This window comes from Homalodisca vitripennis, chromosome 5 (assembly GCF_021130785.1).
Source record: "Homalodisca vitripennis isolate AUS2020 chromosome 5, UT_GWSS_2.1, whole genome shotgun sequence".
In the NCBI taxonomy this organism is placed as follows: domain Eukaryota; kingdom Metazoa; phylum Arthropoda; class Insecta; order Hemiptera; family Cicadellidae; genus Homalodisca; species Homalodisca vitripennis.
The window spans coordinates 104,921,505-104,939,823 of NC_060211.1; the positions used below are offsets into that span (position 1 = coordinate 104,921,505).

At 32.5% G+C, this 18,319-nt stretch overlaps 1 protein-coding gene across 5 annotated transcripts in view; it reads left to right on the top strand.

The window, feature by feature from the left end:
• Positions 1-5,309: 5,309 nt before the first annotated feature.
• The window catches only part of LOC124362635 (serine-protein kinase ATM), a 132,802-nt gene continuing 119,792 nt past the window's right edge, over positions 5,310-18,319 (top strand). For all 5 annotated transcript variants that reach the window (XM_046817309.1, XM_046817310.1, XM_046817312.1 and 2 more), the window contains exons 1-4: positions 5,310-5,483; positions 11,298-11,372; positions 14,717-14,848; positions 16,304-16,421. In XM_046817309.1, the coding sequence (XP_046673265.1) occupies positions 11,301-11,372; positions 14,717-14,848; positions 16,304-16,421 (322 nt within the window). In that variant the 5' untranslated portion in view covers positions 5,310-5,483; positions 11,298-11,300. The remainder of the gene's footprint in view (positions 5,484-11,297; positions 11,373-14,716; positions 14,849-16,303; positions 16,422-18,319) is intronic.

Consider the following 18,319-nt stretch of genomic DNA (forward strand, 5'->3'; position numbering starts at 1 on the left):
TTCGGACGAGTTATCAAATTTTTTTCTATTTGCATTAATACAGACATAGGATAATTACCATGCTGTTTTACTATTCTCTACTTGTCAATGTGATTTCTCTGTTATTTTTAATTAAATTTCAATCATGGCTGAGCCTTATGCTTATTTAATTTAATTTTGTTTATTTATTTACGGTAAACACCAATTTACAAAGAGAATTCTTACTAATCAAAAAATTACAAAACAGGTATAGAAATTTAAAAAAATAATATTCAAATAATCATGAAATAGTAAAGGCTATTAAAAACAATAGCAACCTATAATAATACAGAAGCAATTAACAAAAAGTGCATAAGAAAAATATTATCAATAAATAATAACAATGACAACACTAAAAAATAAGAACAATATAATAAGAATAACTACAATTAAATTCTGAGGTTGACACAAAAAGATGCAAAATCCTGGTTAATTCCCAGATGATTATTTCATATAGGATATTGCCAGAGCTACAATTTCCAAAATATACGTTCTTTTTTGGTTTTGTATAAGTTGGGTTTGTACATTGCATTCCTTGACTCACTGAAACCAAGGTGTACCATTTCAAAATCCAAGGGGGGATAATGGGACTCAGTTGGCACTATAGGATCCAAAGGTCCGTTAACAAATGAAGACGTCAGGGGAAAAACAAGCTCAGTCACATTTTGCAAACTTTTCAGGAAAATAGATTTTTAAAGTTTAAAGTCTAGTTTCTAAGTTAGTTTTTAAGGTCAGGTTATTTTTTAAATGCTATTATTAATATTTAACTCTTTTAATTTCACTATTTAATTGTGTATTTCAAAAAAATAAATATTAACATCAACGTTTTTAAAATATTTGGTTAAAGTACAGTTTTTACAGTGAAAAAACAGGCTCAGTCCCGGACTGAGCCTGTTCTTCCCCATCGTACTAAAACGAGGATTGAGACTAGGATAGTTAACACAAACCCAAGTCCAAAATAATACAGATATTTATTTTACAATAAAACTTAGCACATTGAAAATATAATTTAATTTGGATTGCTTCATTTAAGACCCTAATTTTATTCATCCAAAATGGGGAAGATTGGTGAAGTATTCTTGGGCAGCACTACTACAAAATATCTTTTAAATCTTTCAAGTCATTGTATTTGGCCTTCTTGATAGGCAGTGGACCCTGTAACAAAATAATAAATTGCAATAAGGCCTAGCAAGTTAAAATTGTTTAACAGTTAAATTAGGTTCTTTAAAATGTTCACTTACCATCATAAGATTTTTTCTGGCATTAGAAATTCATTTTCAGCACATACTGTTGAAGAATGGGTTTTTTTCTTTGGCAGGATTGAACATTTGTCCCACGCTGCATAGTAAGAACTCCTCAGCATCAATTTTTTGTTCATTACCATTGCCTTCCCTTGGAAATTTTAAGCTCCTTTATAGTCCTGGTAGCAAATGGGCATTTTTTCATATATAATGTGTCCAAGAATTTTGTCCACTGTCTACAGAATTGATTGTCAATACTCACAACTTTAAAGGGAAAAGGGTTCTTTCTAGCATTTTTCAAAAACTTCAATCCAATCTGAAGGAAGTTTCTGCCTTAGATTTTGTGTTGACAAGCCCCATATTCTTGTCGCATTCCATGTATGAATGGCCACGCACAGGGAATGTTACTTTGATGGAGTCAAGTTTCTTTGCTTCATATAACAAGATAATGTAAAAATCTTATCATTGTGAAGTTTTTGTTCTGGCCCGAGCAAGAGTCACAGAATATGTGAAGGTGTCTAATTTTTTTTCATCCAGATGTTCATAGACAAAATTGTGTAGGAAAGAAGAAAACATCATCACTCCCTTTCTTTCCTTCAGTCTCAGGATATAGGTAAAAAATACTTTTCGCACTAGACAACTCATGTATGTTAAAAGCATACATTGATAACTGCCGCTTGTAGTAGATGTCATTAGTGGTAATATTCGGCAATTGTAAATTCTTACCAAAGTCCATACTTATGGCATCATGTTCCACTGATTGCTTACATAATTGTTTGGCACGTGTTTTCCTTTTGTAGAACAACATCTGCTTTGATTTTGTGGAGTTTTGCTTCATTTTCAAGAGAAGTTATTTCCTTATTAATGTTAGCAACATCATCGGATTCTCTGTTATTTTTTAATTGTTTCTGTAGCCCTGTAATTTTGGCCGTTAGTTCATCGCACTTACTGCAAGTGTCAGTTCTGGGGTAGCCAAAACTGATGTTACAGTCACTGCAAAAACATTGTCTATATGTTTCATATGATACCTTTGCATTTGGATATTTTGTCTGAAACATTTGATGCATTTTCGAAACATTCAATTCTTCAGGTAGGTAGGTTTTGTTACTTTTGTGGAGGCTATAGTGCGATGATCTTCCTTTTAAATGATTTTATGTGATCACGTATAAGTTCTACAGTTTCATTAGATACTCTATGTGGCCTATTTAAATGTTTACCACGTTTGTCCTTTGGTGATGTGCCAGCAGATTTAAGACTCTTAACCAAGAACTCAACTTTGGCTTTGGAAATTCCGTGAATAGAAATGAATGCCTTACGACAAATGTTTTTCTTCTACTAACATGTTATCTTTCAATACTCGTACTTTATAGGCATAAGATGCTTGATTTTCTCTAGCATTTTCTACTCTAGGCCTTCTACGCTGAACAGGTATGACAGTTATTAACCCACATAAAATAGCTATTTTGTTCATCATGTGACCTCATAAGATTAAAGTCGGAGGGAATCTTATTCCGAGATGTCTCATTTACTCGTCTGAAACAGCCACGCAAACACTGACAGTCACTGCCCATTTTCATGGCTTTGAATTTTTAGCATTTTACTCACAGCCGACATCCTGCCATATTTTTTTCCGTTTTTTTTGAAAGCTGCTCGTTGGTTTGCTTTGTTGCAGCAAGGCATTGCACTTGAGGAATATCGTCCTCTCCACTATCCATGCCAATAACTTAAATATACAACAAGGCCTAAGCAATATATCTACAGTTATCTTGCTACTCACACAACTAATGTTTGGAGGTTATGTTGAATTTGCACTTGTTCTGGACACATTCACTAAAAAATTAGCCTACATCACATTTCCCTCTTTAGCTCAACTACAAACATAAAAACATAAGCTTACTATCTTCACTTGCAGAGGAACTTTACAATCATAACAGAGTGAACATGTTAACAGGATTAACTTTTAAAACAAAACACCACCAATCCAATCCAAGAAAGACAAAATAAACAGATCAGCTGATCCCACTCCCACAGTTCTCAGCTGGACTGAGCCTTTTTTTCCCCACAAAAGTAGGACTAAGCTCGTTCTTCCCCAGGACGTGGATTTTTCTTATTCTTATTACTAGGACTGAGCTTGTTTTTGCCCAAAATTGATGTATAGATATGTTTAACAATGTTCAATTTTATTATAAATAGAAAAAAACGTATTTTGAAAAAATGGACTGAGCCTGTTTTTCCCCTGACGTCTTCAAATATATTATCTACAAGATACAAGATCCAACTATTGGTTATCTGCGGTTTCGCACGCAATGTTCTGTTGAAAAACAGGACACTATATTCACGTATTTTTTTCTATGACATTATAAACACTCCTGCGTCACTCAAAGCTAGTCCAATCTTCTGATCCATTTTAGATTTAACTTTAAAGAACAGTGTTTTGGAACCGTTAAGTCGTAGAGTAAAACAGTTTTTATAAGATTCGAATTTCCCTCCAAATTTCATGATAATTTATTGAATTGCTCCGACGAATTCAGTAGCAATTGAACTATTTTATGCCAGTGTGGAGGAATCTTAAAGCCGAAGACAGTTGCAATTAATGATATAATGCATGCTGGGGTTCTGTGCTGTTTAAAGATAGAAGAAAGCTTAACCAGGAGTTTTATCTACAAAAATATATACCTGGTAAATGGAATTAATAAAATGTTGTAATGGTAGATTTGGGATTCAAAATATAGGTACTTCTGGGATTACGTATTGTGATCAGTCTTGGGAAAATCGTATTGTTAGTGGACAAATTTTTAACAATTGGCTGAGTGTTTGCGAATTGATCACTCGTGACTGGAACTTTTTCTTTTTCCGTCCGTCCGCACGATATCTTTAGAACGAACTGACCTACAGATTCGGGATTTTAAATGTAAATTCATTTATAGATCAAGTAGTTTTAATGTAAACAATAAAGAAGAAGTAACTAATATTTTGAGACTTTAAAAAGGGCGATGAATGTGAGGAAAATATGTAAGGTATTTCTCACAAATAATGAGATTTGTTTAAGTAGCTTCAACATGTGGGTTTAGCTCATCCATACTGCCTATCCATTCCCCCCTAACATTGCAAAAAATACATCCATAGCCCACCAAAATAAGTAGTCACTTCAACAAGGACCGACAAAAAAATCTCACTAGCACGCCTGTATAGCCACTGAATTGAACAGAGACACGCCCTGACATAAAAATGACCGCGATAGCGTGACGTCATCTTCCGTAACGTAAAACGAAAATTTTCCTCCCTTGCAAAACATACATCCATAGCCCACCAAAAGAAGTAGTCACTTCAAAAAGGAAATGATACTAATTCACATGAAAGTAGTTTTCAAGCTGCTAGTATTACTTGAAGGTAATAACTATCAAGGGCCCCTGCGGGTAGATCATAGTCTAAATAAGACAGAAGTATGCCAGACCGTAGGTTGAGTAATAGGGTTCGCTGAAGTTACGTTCAAAACTTTTAATCTTTACCTCACTTCATCTACGACATGTTGTACTGTGAAGGGCAGATAGACAATCATACAAAAATAAATTCTCAAACCGTCTGAGTAATAGGTTTTAATAACGCTCAGCCATGCCAAACATACAACATCATCGAATTCTTGTCTATCTAGAAATGGATTTTCATTTAAAATCCCGTCTATAGGTCAGTTCGTTAAGAAGTAAGCACTCCTGTCGATCAGTCCTACGACTGCCTTTCTATTATTTTTATCTTATAAAAAAAGGTAGGTAGGTATTGGTGCTTACCAAAGTTATTCCCAGAGTTCAGTCCATTGTAGAATACAGTTTTTCTTAAATAATTAATTATCTTATTGATTGACATAAAACCCATAATTAAAACAGTGTGGTAGCCTAGTGAATGGTGTTTGTTATAGCAATATTTGTGCGGGGATTTGATTTGAATAACGGGTAAAATTAAGGCGTTTAACATGTGCCGCGGAATGAAATGATTAGATACTGTTGGCAACCTTGAAAAAATTAACGCCTGGATGTTCTGTGCTGTCTTCTGCTATCTATGTTGTTTAGTATGGTATGGCGGGGGAATTAGAAAAGGTTATGAGTTTGTGTTGTGGACTTTCATCATTTGTATAATACAGAATGGCGTTACTCTAATTATTTATTTTGATTATTTGTATCGTTATTATATAAATATTATTCTGGTGGTGAATGTTGTTTAAACAATTCCGTAAGTGATAAATCTGCTTTTCTTCTGTTTACCTGGGTCTTGGCAATGCTTTGTTCCAACATTTCCAAAAGTAGGCTAATAAGTTACAGATTTTCTGATCATGATATAGACCTAGAATAATAATTAAGTTTTTAAAGTAAAGATAAACAACATTTGTGGCAAATGCACGTTCTTTATCCATTCTAGAGTTCTGGGTTTACTTTGCACTCTGTTTCGAGATATACAAACTAGTGAATTGTAATAAGAATATAAGCATACTTCAGATCCAGTTTGTTACATCGATATTGGCAACATATATTACTTAATTATAACCATCAATATAACCAACCGATACTAATTTATTAATTTTATCAATTTATATCATCCCAGTCAATCCAACTGGAACTGATTAATTAATTTGGACAGTAAGCCTGTATTTAACATATCTATTTCAACTATATCGTAAACACTTTTACATATAATAAATGTAATATTTTGATATTAATAAGTGACTTTGTTGGATTCACTAACTTACATACTTTAGAAAACTTAATTGCTTTGAAAGGTGATAAAACCTATTTTTCTTGGGTTTAATATGTTGGTCCGGTACCGAAAAACCCATTATGTGAACAACCATAGTCACAGACATATGGAAGGCATATTTTGAGTTAGTGAACGTGGTTTTGTACGTTTACCATCAACTGTTGTAACAACTTTTTAGACCTGGCTTCTGGCTAATACTTAGACAGTCAAAAGCTCAGGGAGAGGTATTGGTACACCAGCAGATCTGCTTTTGTGAGTATTTGTACAAAAAAGAGATACGGTTTTCTGGAAATGATGCTTTCATCCACTTCTTGAAAGCGGTTAATCATTGCTACCCAGAAGAAAACATATAAATAAGTCAACAAATTTCCTATGCTCTGTTGTAAATCATTATTATGTTATTGTTTTGATATTATTATGAGCATTGAGGAGTGCCGATGGCGAGTGGTCTAAGACGTTGGACTTTGAGTCAGAGTTAGAGATAGTGCAGGTTCGAATCCTGTCTGTGACCGTTGCACTTTTTATCAGTACCATCGACCTTGTACTGTATCGCCTTTCCCCCTTATTCTGTTTGATAAGATCCTCGCACAGGTCAGTGGCCCATGAGGATGGCCAGAATAAGGCATAAAAGGAGATCGGCCTCTCCCTTAAAAAAAATTTATCCTATTTCCTGTTCTAATTGTTTGATCGTTATGGTTCCATTATAGTTTATGAGATTGTCACTGTATATATTAAATTCATTATTTAAATTTCAAACATGATTGTTATTATGACTATAGATATGTTGATATCGATTGATAGTTTAGTATTTGATACACAAATATTATGTATCAATGATTATACTAATCGAAATTAAAACCGGGTCTGCTTGTCATACTCTGCCCCGATCTAGCAGCCAGTATGGAATTTCGGCTTAGATGCCTACTCACAAATCATTTGTTAGACCATATGTTATACAAATATTATATTTAATTGGATAGTAATAGATCTTGTTTGGTTTATCACTATTTTTTCAAGTTTGGTTAATCAGTTTTCACGATTTGTATTTCATTTGTAATCTAGGCTTACTTTCTCTATAGCCTAATTTAAGTACTACAGCATGCCTTGATGTCTCTCTCTTTTTTTAAATCGGGATATAGGTTTTAGTATAGGGATATTGGTATACCAATTCACATATTATTAACAACAATTGTCTACATGATTTGTTCACAACAAAAAACAGCTGTGAATTTAATTTCAAAAGCCGCTTCTAAACGTTTTGTAGCAATTATTAAATACTTTGATAACTCTTATATAGTGTGTGTTTACAGGAGTCTGAGTTCTGCATACTGTAATGTATCAATATATATTGCTTTCTATTTTTGTTTTACAGTAGGCTTATTACTGTATACAATATTGTATAAGACATACATCTTTTTTTCCAAAAAAAGACATAAGAGATAAAGAGATTTTGTATAAGATTTTACCAAAACAACACTGTTATTCAAAACTGGTAGCTGGTAAGCCCAAATTATTTGTTTCAAATTTCGAGAATCTTGAGTCTCTACCGCTAATTTATCTTTAACTCACTAATTGAAATAACTTACCCAAGGCAAGTTAAGAAGCAAAATTTTGATTTAGATAGATAAACAGACAGTTTCTCTAATGTTGTAGTTAGGCTATTTAACCACATGCCAAGTTAACTGAAAAGACTTGACAAAAAATATTGGACTGTATTAAGAGAATTTGATTTTAGATGAATGCCTTTTATTAAGTCAGTATTTGAATGAGCCTTTAGTAAATATTCAGCTGATATCCACTACCACCTATCCCTAAATGTGTTTACATTATATTTTTTAAATAGCCTAGCCTGTTTTAAAGAGTTAAAGTCTAAGTCAAGTATCAGGGCATCATCCTTGATAGGGGTCTCACTGGGGATCCCATCTGGAAAGGGTTGTCGCAGGAAGGAAATTGTTCTTGATGCAATATAAATGCGTGATTGGAGGATTTGGGGACACAAGCCGAAGCTGTACTGTCTTTATGTCTCTATGATTAGATCTTTACTAATATTTGGGGGCTAGCATCTAAGGGATGGCTTAAAAATTTCGCATTACTGGAGCTTTTCCAAATGCACTGGATGCAGCTCTCAACTGCTGTTTCAACTTTACCTCCTTGGACATTCTTGTTGTAGCCAGGACTAGTGACTACTCTCTTAGCATTAGCATTTTTATTCAGAGGGATGCTTTGCACATGATCTCTGATCAGAAGCCTCAAAGATTTTCTTTTAAAAAACCTCTCTAGGGTCATAATATCTTCTCAGGATGTTTGATCTGAGCGAAAAGAAACATCTTACACCAACAGAGCTTCAATGGTGTACAGATGGTTTTAAAACAAAAAGTGGCACAGGCACTGGCATTGTGGGAGGGAGACCATGTAGGAAGCTGGTGGTCTCAATGGTTCCTTATCCCACAGTTTATCAGGCAGAAGTCACAGCCATTATGGAATGTGCTCTTGATAATCTTTGTCTGCGGTATAGGAGTAAGACAGTTAGCATATTCACAGATAGCCAGGTAATGTTGGACTCTTGTGTGTTCTACTCCAAACTTGTCCGGGATTGTTATCAAATCTGTGGTAGTCAACAATGTGGCTGTTTGTTGGGCTGCTGGTCATGAGGAGGTTTTTGGAAGTGTCTTGGCAAACCGGTGTCTGACATGGTGGAGTCTAAAATATTCTGTGTTGTTTCTAGATGTGAATCCTTTAGGGCTGTCCCGAAGTGGGTTCACACTGAACATGAGACACTGCATCCATGGCTGAGAATGGGTAGGTTAGTGTTGCAATCACTTTCTCAGGTTGTGGGTTTAGTTATGGGTCAAGGGCACCTGGGAACCATCTTTTCAGAGTTGATATCTTCCAGGAGGATATCCAAGAGGATATCACAATATGTCTGGAAATTGTGAGGAAATGAGGAAACTACTGAACACTTTGATTGTCCTACAATAGCAAGGGAGCGTTGCACCATCTTTGATAGTCTGGATAGGGATGGTAAATTTCCCTAGGAGGACCTGCTCATTTTTTTCAGTGGTTTATAAAACTGTTAATTGGCTGACCTCATGGTATACTTCTGGGCCGCGCAAAAGGCCCTTGAGACTTAAGTGCGTGGCAATAGATTACTCCTTAAAAGAAGAAGCCTAGCCTACTTGTTAGTCATTCTAAGGTTTTGACACAACCCATTCAGTATAAACTGGTCTATGATGAAGAGGAGATAACCAGATTATTATTTTCAAATGGTGTTATACTATGAAATTGTGCTTACCTACATAGTTTATTTGTTAGTTTTGTATTTTTTTAAATTGTGTATGTTATTGTCAGTAAATTTATTTCTTTGTGTGTACAATCTTCTGTAATTATCAAGCACAATAATGTTGTTACTGATGTTTGAAAACCTTCCTAAAGAGAGTTTGGCTGCAGTTGCATTTGGACCATCAAATCAAGCTAATAAAATATTGTCATATCAGCTAAAATAATCAAACAAAAGCTTTCTATATTTTATTAAAATAATTCATATGAATACATAATTTAAATCTTGTTTTATCAACAACAACCAAATAGAAATATCAAAAGAGGTGAAGGTAATTATTATTACACTAAACAAAACATCAATATGAATTAATCAGATCCAAAGTCCTATTGTTTCTCCTATTGTCTTATTGGAATATACATTCCTCATGGCTATAAAGGAAATGAGGACTCTCATCAGATCATTTTAATTCTATTATATAGAGACATTTTACTAGGGTTTCTGCAAAATTAGATGTTAAATCCCTTTTTTTTAGTGCAATTACAGGTTTTTTTGTTGTCTTTAGTCAAAATATGTTTGTTTTCATCTTTGACTGTCACCTTCATGTCCTCCTTACATGCATCACCTTTTGTTATTTTTTGAAAAAGATTTTGATCTTGAAACATTAAAAATCTAGTTTCACTGCTTTTTATAACATATTTATAAAATAATAATTAAGGAAATGATTGTTTTTAACAACCATTTTCAATAGTAATATTCAATTTGTATATACAATGTAAACAAATATAAAATTTAATCTGCCTTATTTTGTTTTATAGTGCTTAATATTTATTTCATGACTTAGTTTGATGCTAGGTATTGATATACACATATTTTTTAAATCAATGTTTTACTCAATTGTTTTTTTGGAAACCCTGTATGGAACTGCAGCTGGACCCTAATATCCTGCTTACATACTTGTAATTAATATTTTAATAAATTAATATGAAATACATCAATAAACGATATAAAATACTGCTGCTGTTTATTGTGTTTTATTTTTAAGGAAATATTGAAAACTGACTAGGTATAGTAGGCCTAGCAAGTTATTGGAGTAACACTTGTGAAAAGAGATGTTGTATTTGATTGTTATTCTTGTGGGAGTTACAACCATAAATTAGATATATATATATATATATATATATATATATATATATATATATATATATATATATATATATATATAGAATGAGGGAAGTTATTTAATAGGTCAATTTGAATTAAGTGCAGTATGAAACTAAACTTTAAGTAGGATGTACTTTTTCATTAGAATATTAGGTATGTAATAGCTTATTACGTAATTCTTTTAATTCATGTGTAAAGTTTACCCTTGTTAGTAGTAGCACATGGTTTTTATTACATGAATTATATTGTAACCAATATAGAGAATAACAAAATTATGTCCCTAATGTTATAAGTTATTGCAATAATATTCAAAGATTTATCACCAATGACTGGACATTATGAGTCAATGATATGAGTTAGTACTAATGATGGTGTAGTATTACTCTTTGTGTAATAATCAATTAATGTTTAAAAGTTAAAATATTTAGCAATTATAATAGTACCTAAACAATATATTATGTTATATTAATAGTTTCATACCCAAATCAATACAAGGCATGACATCAACATTAGTACAGATCATAACTGTCGCACAAGTACTTTTTGTAGACAAATAACTTTTATTCGTAGAATTAAGATAATTCAGCAATTATAGTGCTAAATAAAACCAATTCACAGAAAAATATTTTTGAGACCAGCAGTTTATATACTTATATTAGACTGGGCTTCAGTATGTTAATCAGACCAAACTAAAGTACACAGTCGATTAAATATGGTGTCACTTATATATTTTATGTCCTTAAGCAATAAAACTTATTGTACTAAATATCTAACATTTTAAATTTTTGTTGGTAAAACGATTGCCACTTTTCAAAGATGTTAAATATTGCATTTTACTTTTATTGTTTTAGAACATGGAGCAGCTTCAAAATGAAATAAGGATTTGTTGCAATTTATTGGATTCAAACAAAATAACAGAAAGAAAGGTAAATCATTTTAAGTCTTATTTTGTATAGAATATTTTACTGTTTCTTTTTGTACAATATAGAGTGCTGTGATGAGCGAATCCAAAATTCCAATCCTGGAAACAATATAAACTATCAAGCTGATTTTTGATTTCATACTGTTTAGAGCCATCCCAGAACAGTACCAATTACCTAGTTGTATAGTAGTTAATATGATAGATAATCTTTAATACCTCTCTAGATATATAAAAACCTTGAATGTGGTGACATGCTGATTTAGATTATTTCATAACAGTACAGGTAGGCAGGTGCATAGGAGTACACATATGAACTGTCAATATTTCTCTAGATGTAGTACTTACATAAATATTGACTGCATTGTTGTGCTGGTACTGATCACCCCAGAGCAGTACTAGTAGGTAGGTGCATAGGAGTAAACATATAAACCGTCAATAATTCTCTAGTTAGAGTACATACATAAATATTTACTGCAGTTACACACTGATACAGATCACCCCAGAGCAGTAATAGTAGGTAGGTGCATAGGAGTAAACATGAATCGTCAATACTGCTCTAGTTAGAGTACATACATAAATATTGACTGCAGTGACGTGCTGATACTGATCACAGAACAGTACTGGTAGGTAGGTGCATAAGAGTAAACATATGAACCGTCAATAATTCTCTAGTTAGAGTACAAACATAAATATCGACTGCAGTGACACGCTAATACAGATCACCCCAGAACAGTACTGGTAGGTAGGTGGATAGGAGTAAACATATGAACCGTCAATAATTCTCTAGTTAGAGTATATACATAAATATTGACTGCAGTAACACGCTGATACAGATCACCACAGAACAGTTAGTACTGGTAGGTAGGTGCTTAGGAGTAAACATATGAACCTCTATAATTCACTAGTTAGTGTACATACATAAATATTGACTGCAGTGACACGCTGATACAGATCACCACAGAACAGTTAGTACTGGTAGGTAGGTGCTTAGGAGTAAACATATGAACCTCTATAATTCACTAGTTAGAGTATATACATAAATATTGACTGCAGTAACACGCTGATACAGATCACCACAGAACAGTTAGTACTGGTAGGTAGGTGCTTAGGAGTAAACATATGAACCTCTATAATTCACTAGTTAGAGTATATACATAAATATTGACTGCAGTGACACGCTGATACAGATCACCACAGAACAGTTAGTACTGGTAGGTAGGTGCTTAGGAGTAAACATATGAACCTCTATAATTCACTAGTTAGAGTATATACATAAATATTGACTGCAGTGACACGCTGATACAGATAACCACAGAACAGTACTGGTAGGTAGGTGCTTAGGAGTAAACATATGAACCTCTATAATTCACTAGTTAGAGTATATACATAAATATTGACTGCAGTAACACGCTGATACAGATCACCACAGAACAGTTAGTACTGGTAGGTAGGTGCTTAGGAGTAAACATATGAACCTCTATAATTCACTAGTTAGAGTATATACATAAATATTGACTGCAGTGACACGCTGATACAGATCACCACAGAACAGTACTGGTAGGTAGGTGCTTAGGAGTAAACATATGAACCGTCTATAATTCACTAGTTAGTGTACATACATAAATATTGACTGCAGTGACACGCTGATACAGATCACCGCAGAACAGTTAGTACTGGTAGGTAGGTGCTTAGGAGTAAACATATGAACCGTCTATAATTCACTAATTAGTGTACATACATAAATATTGACTGCAGTGACACGCTGATACAGATCACCGCAGAACAGTTAGTACTGGTAGGTAGGTGCTTAGGAGTAAACATATGAACCGTCTATAATTCACTAATTAGTGTACATACATAAATATTGACTGCAGTGACACGCTGATACAGATCACCACAGAACAGTTAGTACTGGTAGGTAGGTGCTTAGGAGTAAACATATGAACCTCTATAATTCACTAGTTAGTGTACATACATAAATATTGACTGCAGTGACACGCTGATACAGATCACCACAGAACAGTACTGGTAGGTAGGTGCTTAGGAGTAAACATATGAACCTCTATAATTCACTAATTAGTGTACATACATAAATATTGACTGCAGTGACACGCTGATACAGAGCATCTTTGAGTGTACATAAACTCTTGTGACTCTTACTTAAAAACATACCTAGAATTATAAAATATATCTATTAGATTTGAATTAATGTCTATAGGTTAATATAATTTTCATTTATGTACATAAAATGCATAAAACAATCTTGCATCCTTTAACATGTAAAAATATAAAATTACTAGCCGTTACCCGCGACTTCGCACGCAAGTTTTTGTTGAAAAACTGGACAATATATCTATGTATTCTTTTTCTATGACATAATAAACAGTCTAGAGATAATCAATAGTCACTCAAAGCTATTCCAATCTCCTGATCCAATTTAGATTTAAGTTTAAAGAACAGAGGTTTGGGATCCTGAAGTCATAAAGTGAAACAGTTTTTATAAGATTATTATTTCCCTCCCACATTCCATTATAATTTATTGAAGTTCTTCTATGGCTTCAGTATCAATAAGAGTTAGCCTTTTTATCCCAATGACGAAAATGTATCGTACAACTAAAAGGTTGCTGCGGTCAATATGGGTCTGTTCTGGTTGTTTAAATTCATCCCTGGTGTTTTGGCAAAATAAGTCGCCCGCCATTATCTTTTTATTTTCATTAGCAATGTAAACAGATGTTTCAGAAAGTTTGTCGAATTATAGCTGTCAACAGCTGTTTAGTTCCAGTTTAATTTGAATTATGAAATGTTATGTTTTGTTCTTATCATAACATTTGAATGTAAACAAACAAATTTTCGACTTTATTTGGTGAAATGAATGTGTTATGGGTGGTAAAAAGTACTCTAAATGTTAATTCAGACCAAAAGCTATACCTGTTCCAAATTTCAGCACAATCCTTATAGCAGTTTCAGCGTGATTCGAGGACAAACCTCCAAACATTCACACTTTCGCATTTATAATATTAGTGGGATGACATCATGTAAAGACAACATGACATAACATTACTGGGTCTCAAGATCCCTCCAACATCATAAGTGTATTTAGAATTTGTAAAATTTTAGGCAATTCAGAAATATCTTCTTTTTGTTTATCCTGCAAGTTTTAAATTTTATACGGAATATCAGATTCATAATAAAGAAATTTAAAAAACTTATTTGCCATTTTATCATTACGTTTTTAGATTTAAGGACATGCTTTTTTAATTGTTGGTATGAAATGTACAACATTGAATGAATGATATGCAAAATGTGAGTTTAACTAATATTGGTTGCTAAAGAATATGCTTTTTACAGAAAAAGAGTAGCGATCTTCTAGAATACTTACAAAGAAAAGAGATTTTAACGTTACTTAATAAAAACTCAGAAAATAAAGAAGAGATAACATGGGATACTGTTCTGCTAGCGACTCATAGAGGATTGCTCAAGGTCTGTGTCGAGTTACATTACATATTACTACATTATATTTTTATTACATTTGTATTTATATTTTACTTATTTAATATTAGTAAAAAACAGGTGTTTATTTAACAACTTTCTAATTTTTAGATGAAAAATACAAAGAAAATTTGGTAATACAGGTGGTATGTTTTGTTTGTTATAGTAAATGTTGTATTTCTGATGGTTTTAAATATGTTTCATTATTTTAATGAATTATATTTTTACTTAAAGAAAATGAACAATTCTGCCAAAAAATTTCTGTTTTATAGCTACACTCTGATTGTTAAAATCTAGTAGAGGTTTTCTATTAGCAGTATAGGTGGCTGTTACGATTAATTACCACCAATCTTTCTGCTCAACAAAAACAGAAAAACTCCTAAAAATTCCCCCAAAAATTTAGTAAAACTCCCATGATTTTTCTAGACACGTTTTAAAAATTTCTCCACCAATAGTTCAGTGTTCAAAGACTTCAGATCCAGATAGCCCCACTATCCAGCAAGACAAATGAGCTCTGATTACGGGCCAGACCCATTCTCACAGTTTTAATGCACTGATTGTATGTGGACGGATAAAATTCTTTTATTGGTGATTATTGTTGGCATTGACATATGTTGCTATCTAGAGATGATGGTTGTTTTCTCTGATGTACAGCTTGTTTCAGAATTGTTTGAATTTGTTGCTGAATAAATCTTGGATACTAAAGTGTTTGTTGTATAGTTCTTTAAGAAATACTTGTTAACCCATGCGGGTTTACATTAATTTTATTGAACAAACGTACACTAAAACAAGATTATCATCTAGATTTGTGTGTCAAACAACAAATAAAAATAAATGAGGTGTTATAAATAAGAAGAAAATAGTCACATTGTTTCACCTAACCAATTTGAGGTACTAGAAACTAAAAATTCAAATAGTGGTTTTTGTGATAGTAATTCTGATATATCAGGTAATGGGGGTAAAATGTTTATATGTGCTGATAGTCATGGGCTAGACTTGGCAAGCATTTAATTCAAACACAAAGCATATAATGCAACAGGTTTTGTTAGACCTCTAGGACGGAGTCTTAAATGTAAAAAATATTGAAGAAGGAAACCTTCAGCAGGATGATGTGATTGTATTATTTAAATGTATATATTTAGACTTGTGACTTTCAATTTTGTGTAGACTTACATGACTCATGTATTTTAACATGACAAAAATTACGAGTTGGTGTCACTGTGTGATATTTAGTGGAGTTTCAGTTTATTGAGTTTTTAACCGCCAAGTATTTCAGCCTCAGGAGAGAGCTTCTACTGGACCGAAATATAAAGCTCATAATATATTATTCATACATATTATATTTATTTCGTCACCAAGTTGACAAGGAGATATGTGACTTCCCTACACCTTTTCTGGTTTTATAGCCATAATATTCATTGCCAATAATTTAATTTGTTTTTTAAGGAATCCGATCGAATCCGAAATGAAGAACTAAAAGGTTGCAACCAGGCTTCAAAATTGGAGGGCACAAAAGTTACCTTCTGTTCATTGATATCTACAATTGCAGCACGTGCCAATTCAGGTTAGATAATGATTTTAAAGCTGAATTCATTCCTAGAAGTGGTACAATGTAAACGGTTTAGGACTTTTCATACAATATGTATGTTTGTTCATATGTAGAAAATTAGTTTATGATAAAACAGAAATATATATATGTGTGTGTGTGTATATGCGTATCTAGGATGACTGATGGTAAAATCTGGAAGTTTTCGATACCTCCCAGATAAGCTGCGACCTGAGGGCACTCTCCCACAATATGTTACCTTGAATTTATAGATTATAAAATGGGCTTCCTGAATATATGTGTTTTACTTGAGAATAGGAATGTATTTTTACTATTTAAATAATGTTTATTGTATACCTATTTTAATATTTCATACCATGCCACCATGATGAAAAGGTATTAACATTTAAACCGATGTATACATATATGTACCTATGTTATATATGTACGTATACATATATATGTTACATATTTATAGAGTATATATTTACTGTATATACGACACAATTAATCTTTACATATAAAAAAAGTAATCATGTTTTTTAACAGTTAATTCGTTGATGTCCACGCACAGACGCGTCAGATGCATTATGCGACGATGAACAAATATAAACATAGAGAATATACACTTTTTGTTAAATATTTACAAAGCATGATGTTTTGTTACTTTTATTATCTAATTTTGAATTTTCATACACACAGTACAACATAAATATATATAAGTCATTGATAAATAACTTTTGTAACAATGTACAAACGCAGATTAAACAAATATAAATCAACAAATATTAATATATTTTGTTTGATGATTTTAATGTTATGTTGCTCCTTGTAACAAAGACTTTAATACAATATTAGACACACTTTAGGGTTACAGTTTAAGACAAACTTATACAGACATTAACATGGGATTTGATAGAGGAGGCATGGTATTGATAACTTTTCCACATAACAAATTTGTGATGGTTCATTGCCATTACTCGCCGTCCCTCTCGCTCGAAGCGTGGGAAATCTAGTAATGGGGCTGGCTTTAATTGTATTTCTCAATCCATACGTACGGGTTGCACGTAGTCTTTATTAAAAAAAAAAAAAACAGTAGCAGTCGTGGGACTGCCGATAGAAGTGAAAACGGAACTATTAAGTTGAGAGTAATTAACAATACGTTATAGTAGCAGTACATCTGTAATTGTAAATGTGACGCGTTTTTAATTTTCCAATTTTAAAATCCACGAAAAAATATGATCAAATAACTAGAAATATATTTTACCACGCTAGTAAGATAAATCTTATACCGTAATAATACTCATTTCATGATGAAGAGGTTAAATATTAAAAACATAATTAAAATCAATAATGCTAAATTTTAAATACAAATATTCAAAAATGTTTAAAAATATATTCGTTGTTTTCATTATTCATTTATAAGTGAGTAAACACCGAGTGAACAACAGTGAGTTGATCACCGTTGTAAATAATACAGTTATTGCTACGGATAAAGTATATAATTGCAATAACAATTAAACCCACAATATTTTTAAAACTAATAAATTAGTTAAATTAACTTGGTTCTTTCGTAAAGGTATTTTTATTGCACAATAAACTAATTTATTGAGTTAATACGGTATCAGTGAGCCAATGCGCCAACTACAGTTCCGGCAGAAACGTTCACTCATCACTTCATACGCTACTACAGGCTAAACTAAACTTCCAATAAAAAAATGATAAATTACAAAAAAAATATTCATCTATTTTCACACAACTTTCTCGCTGACAAATTTTGTCTGACCAAAAAATAAAAAAAATCCTCGCTTACTACTTTTTTCTTGTCATTGTAAACGCTATGTAAAATGTAAACAATAATCAAAATTATTTCGAAATTTTTTTAATATTTAAAAATGTAACCAATAGATTGCCAA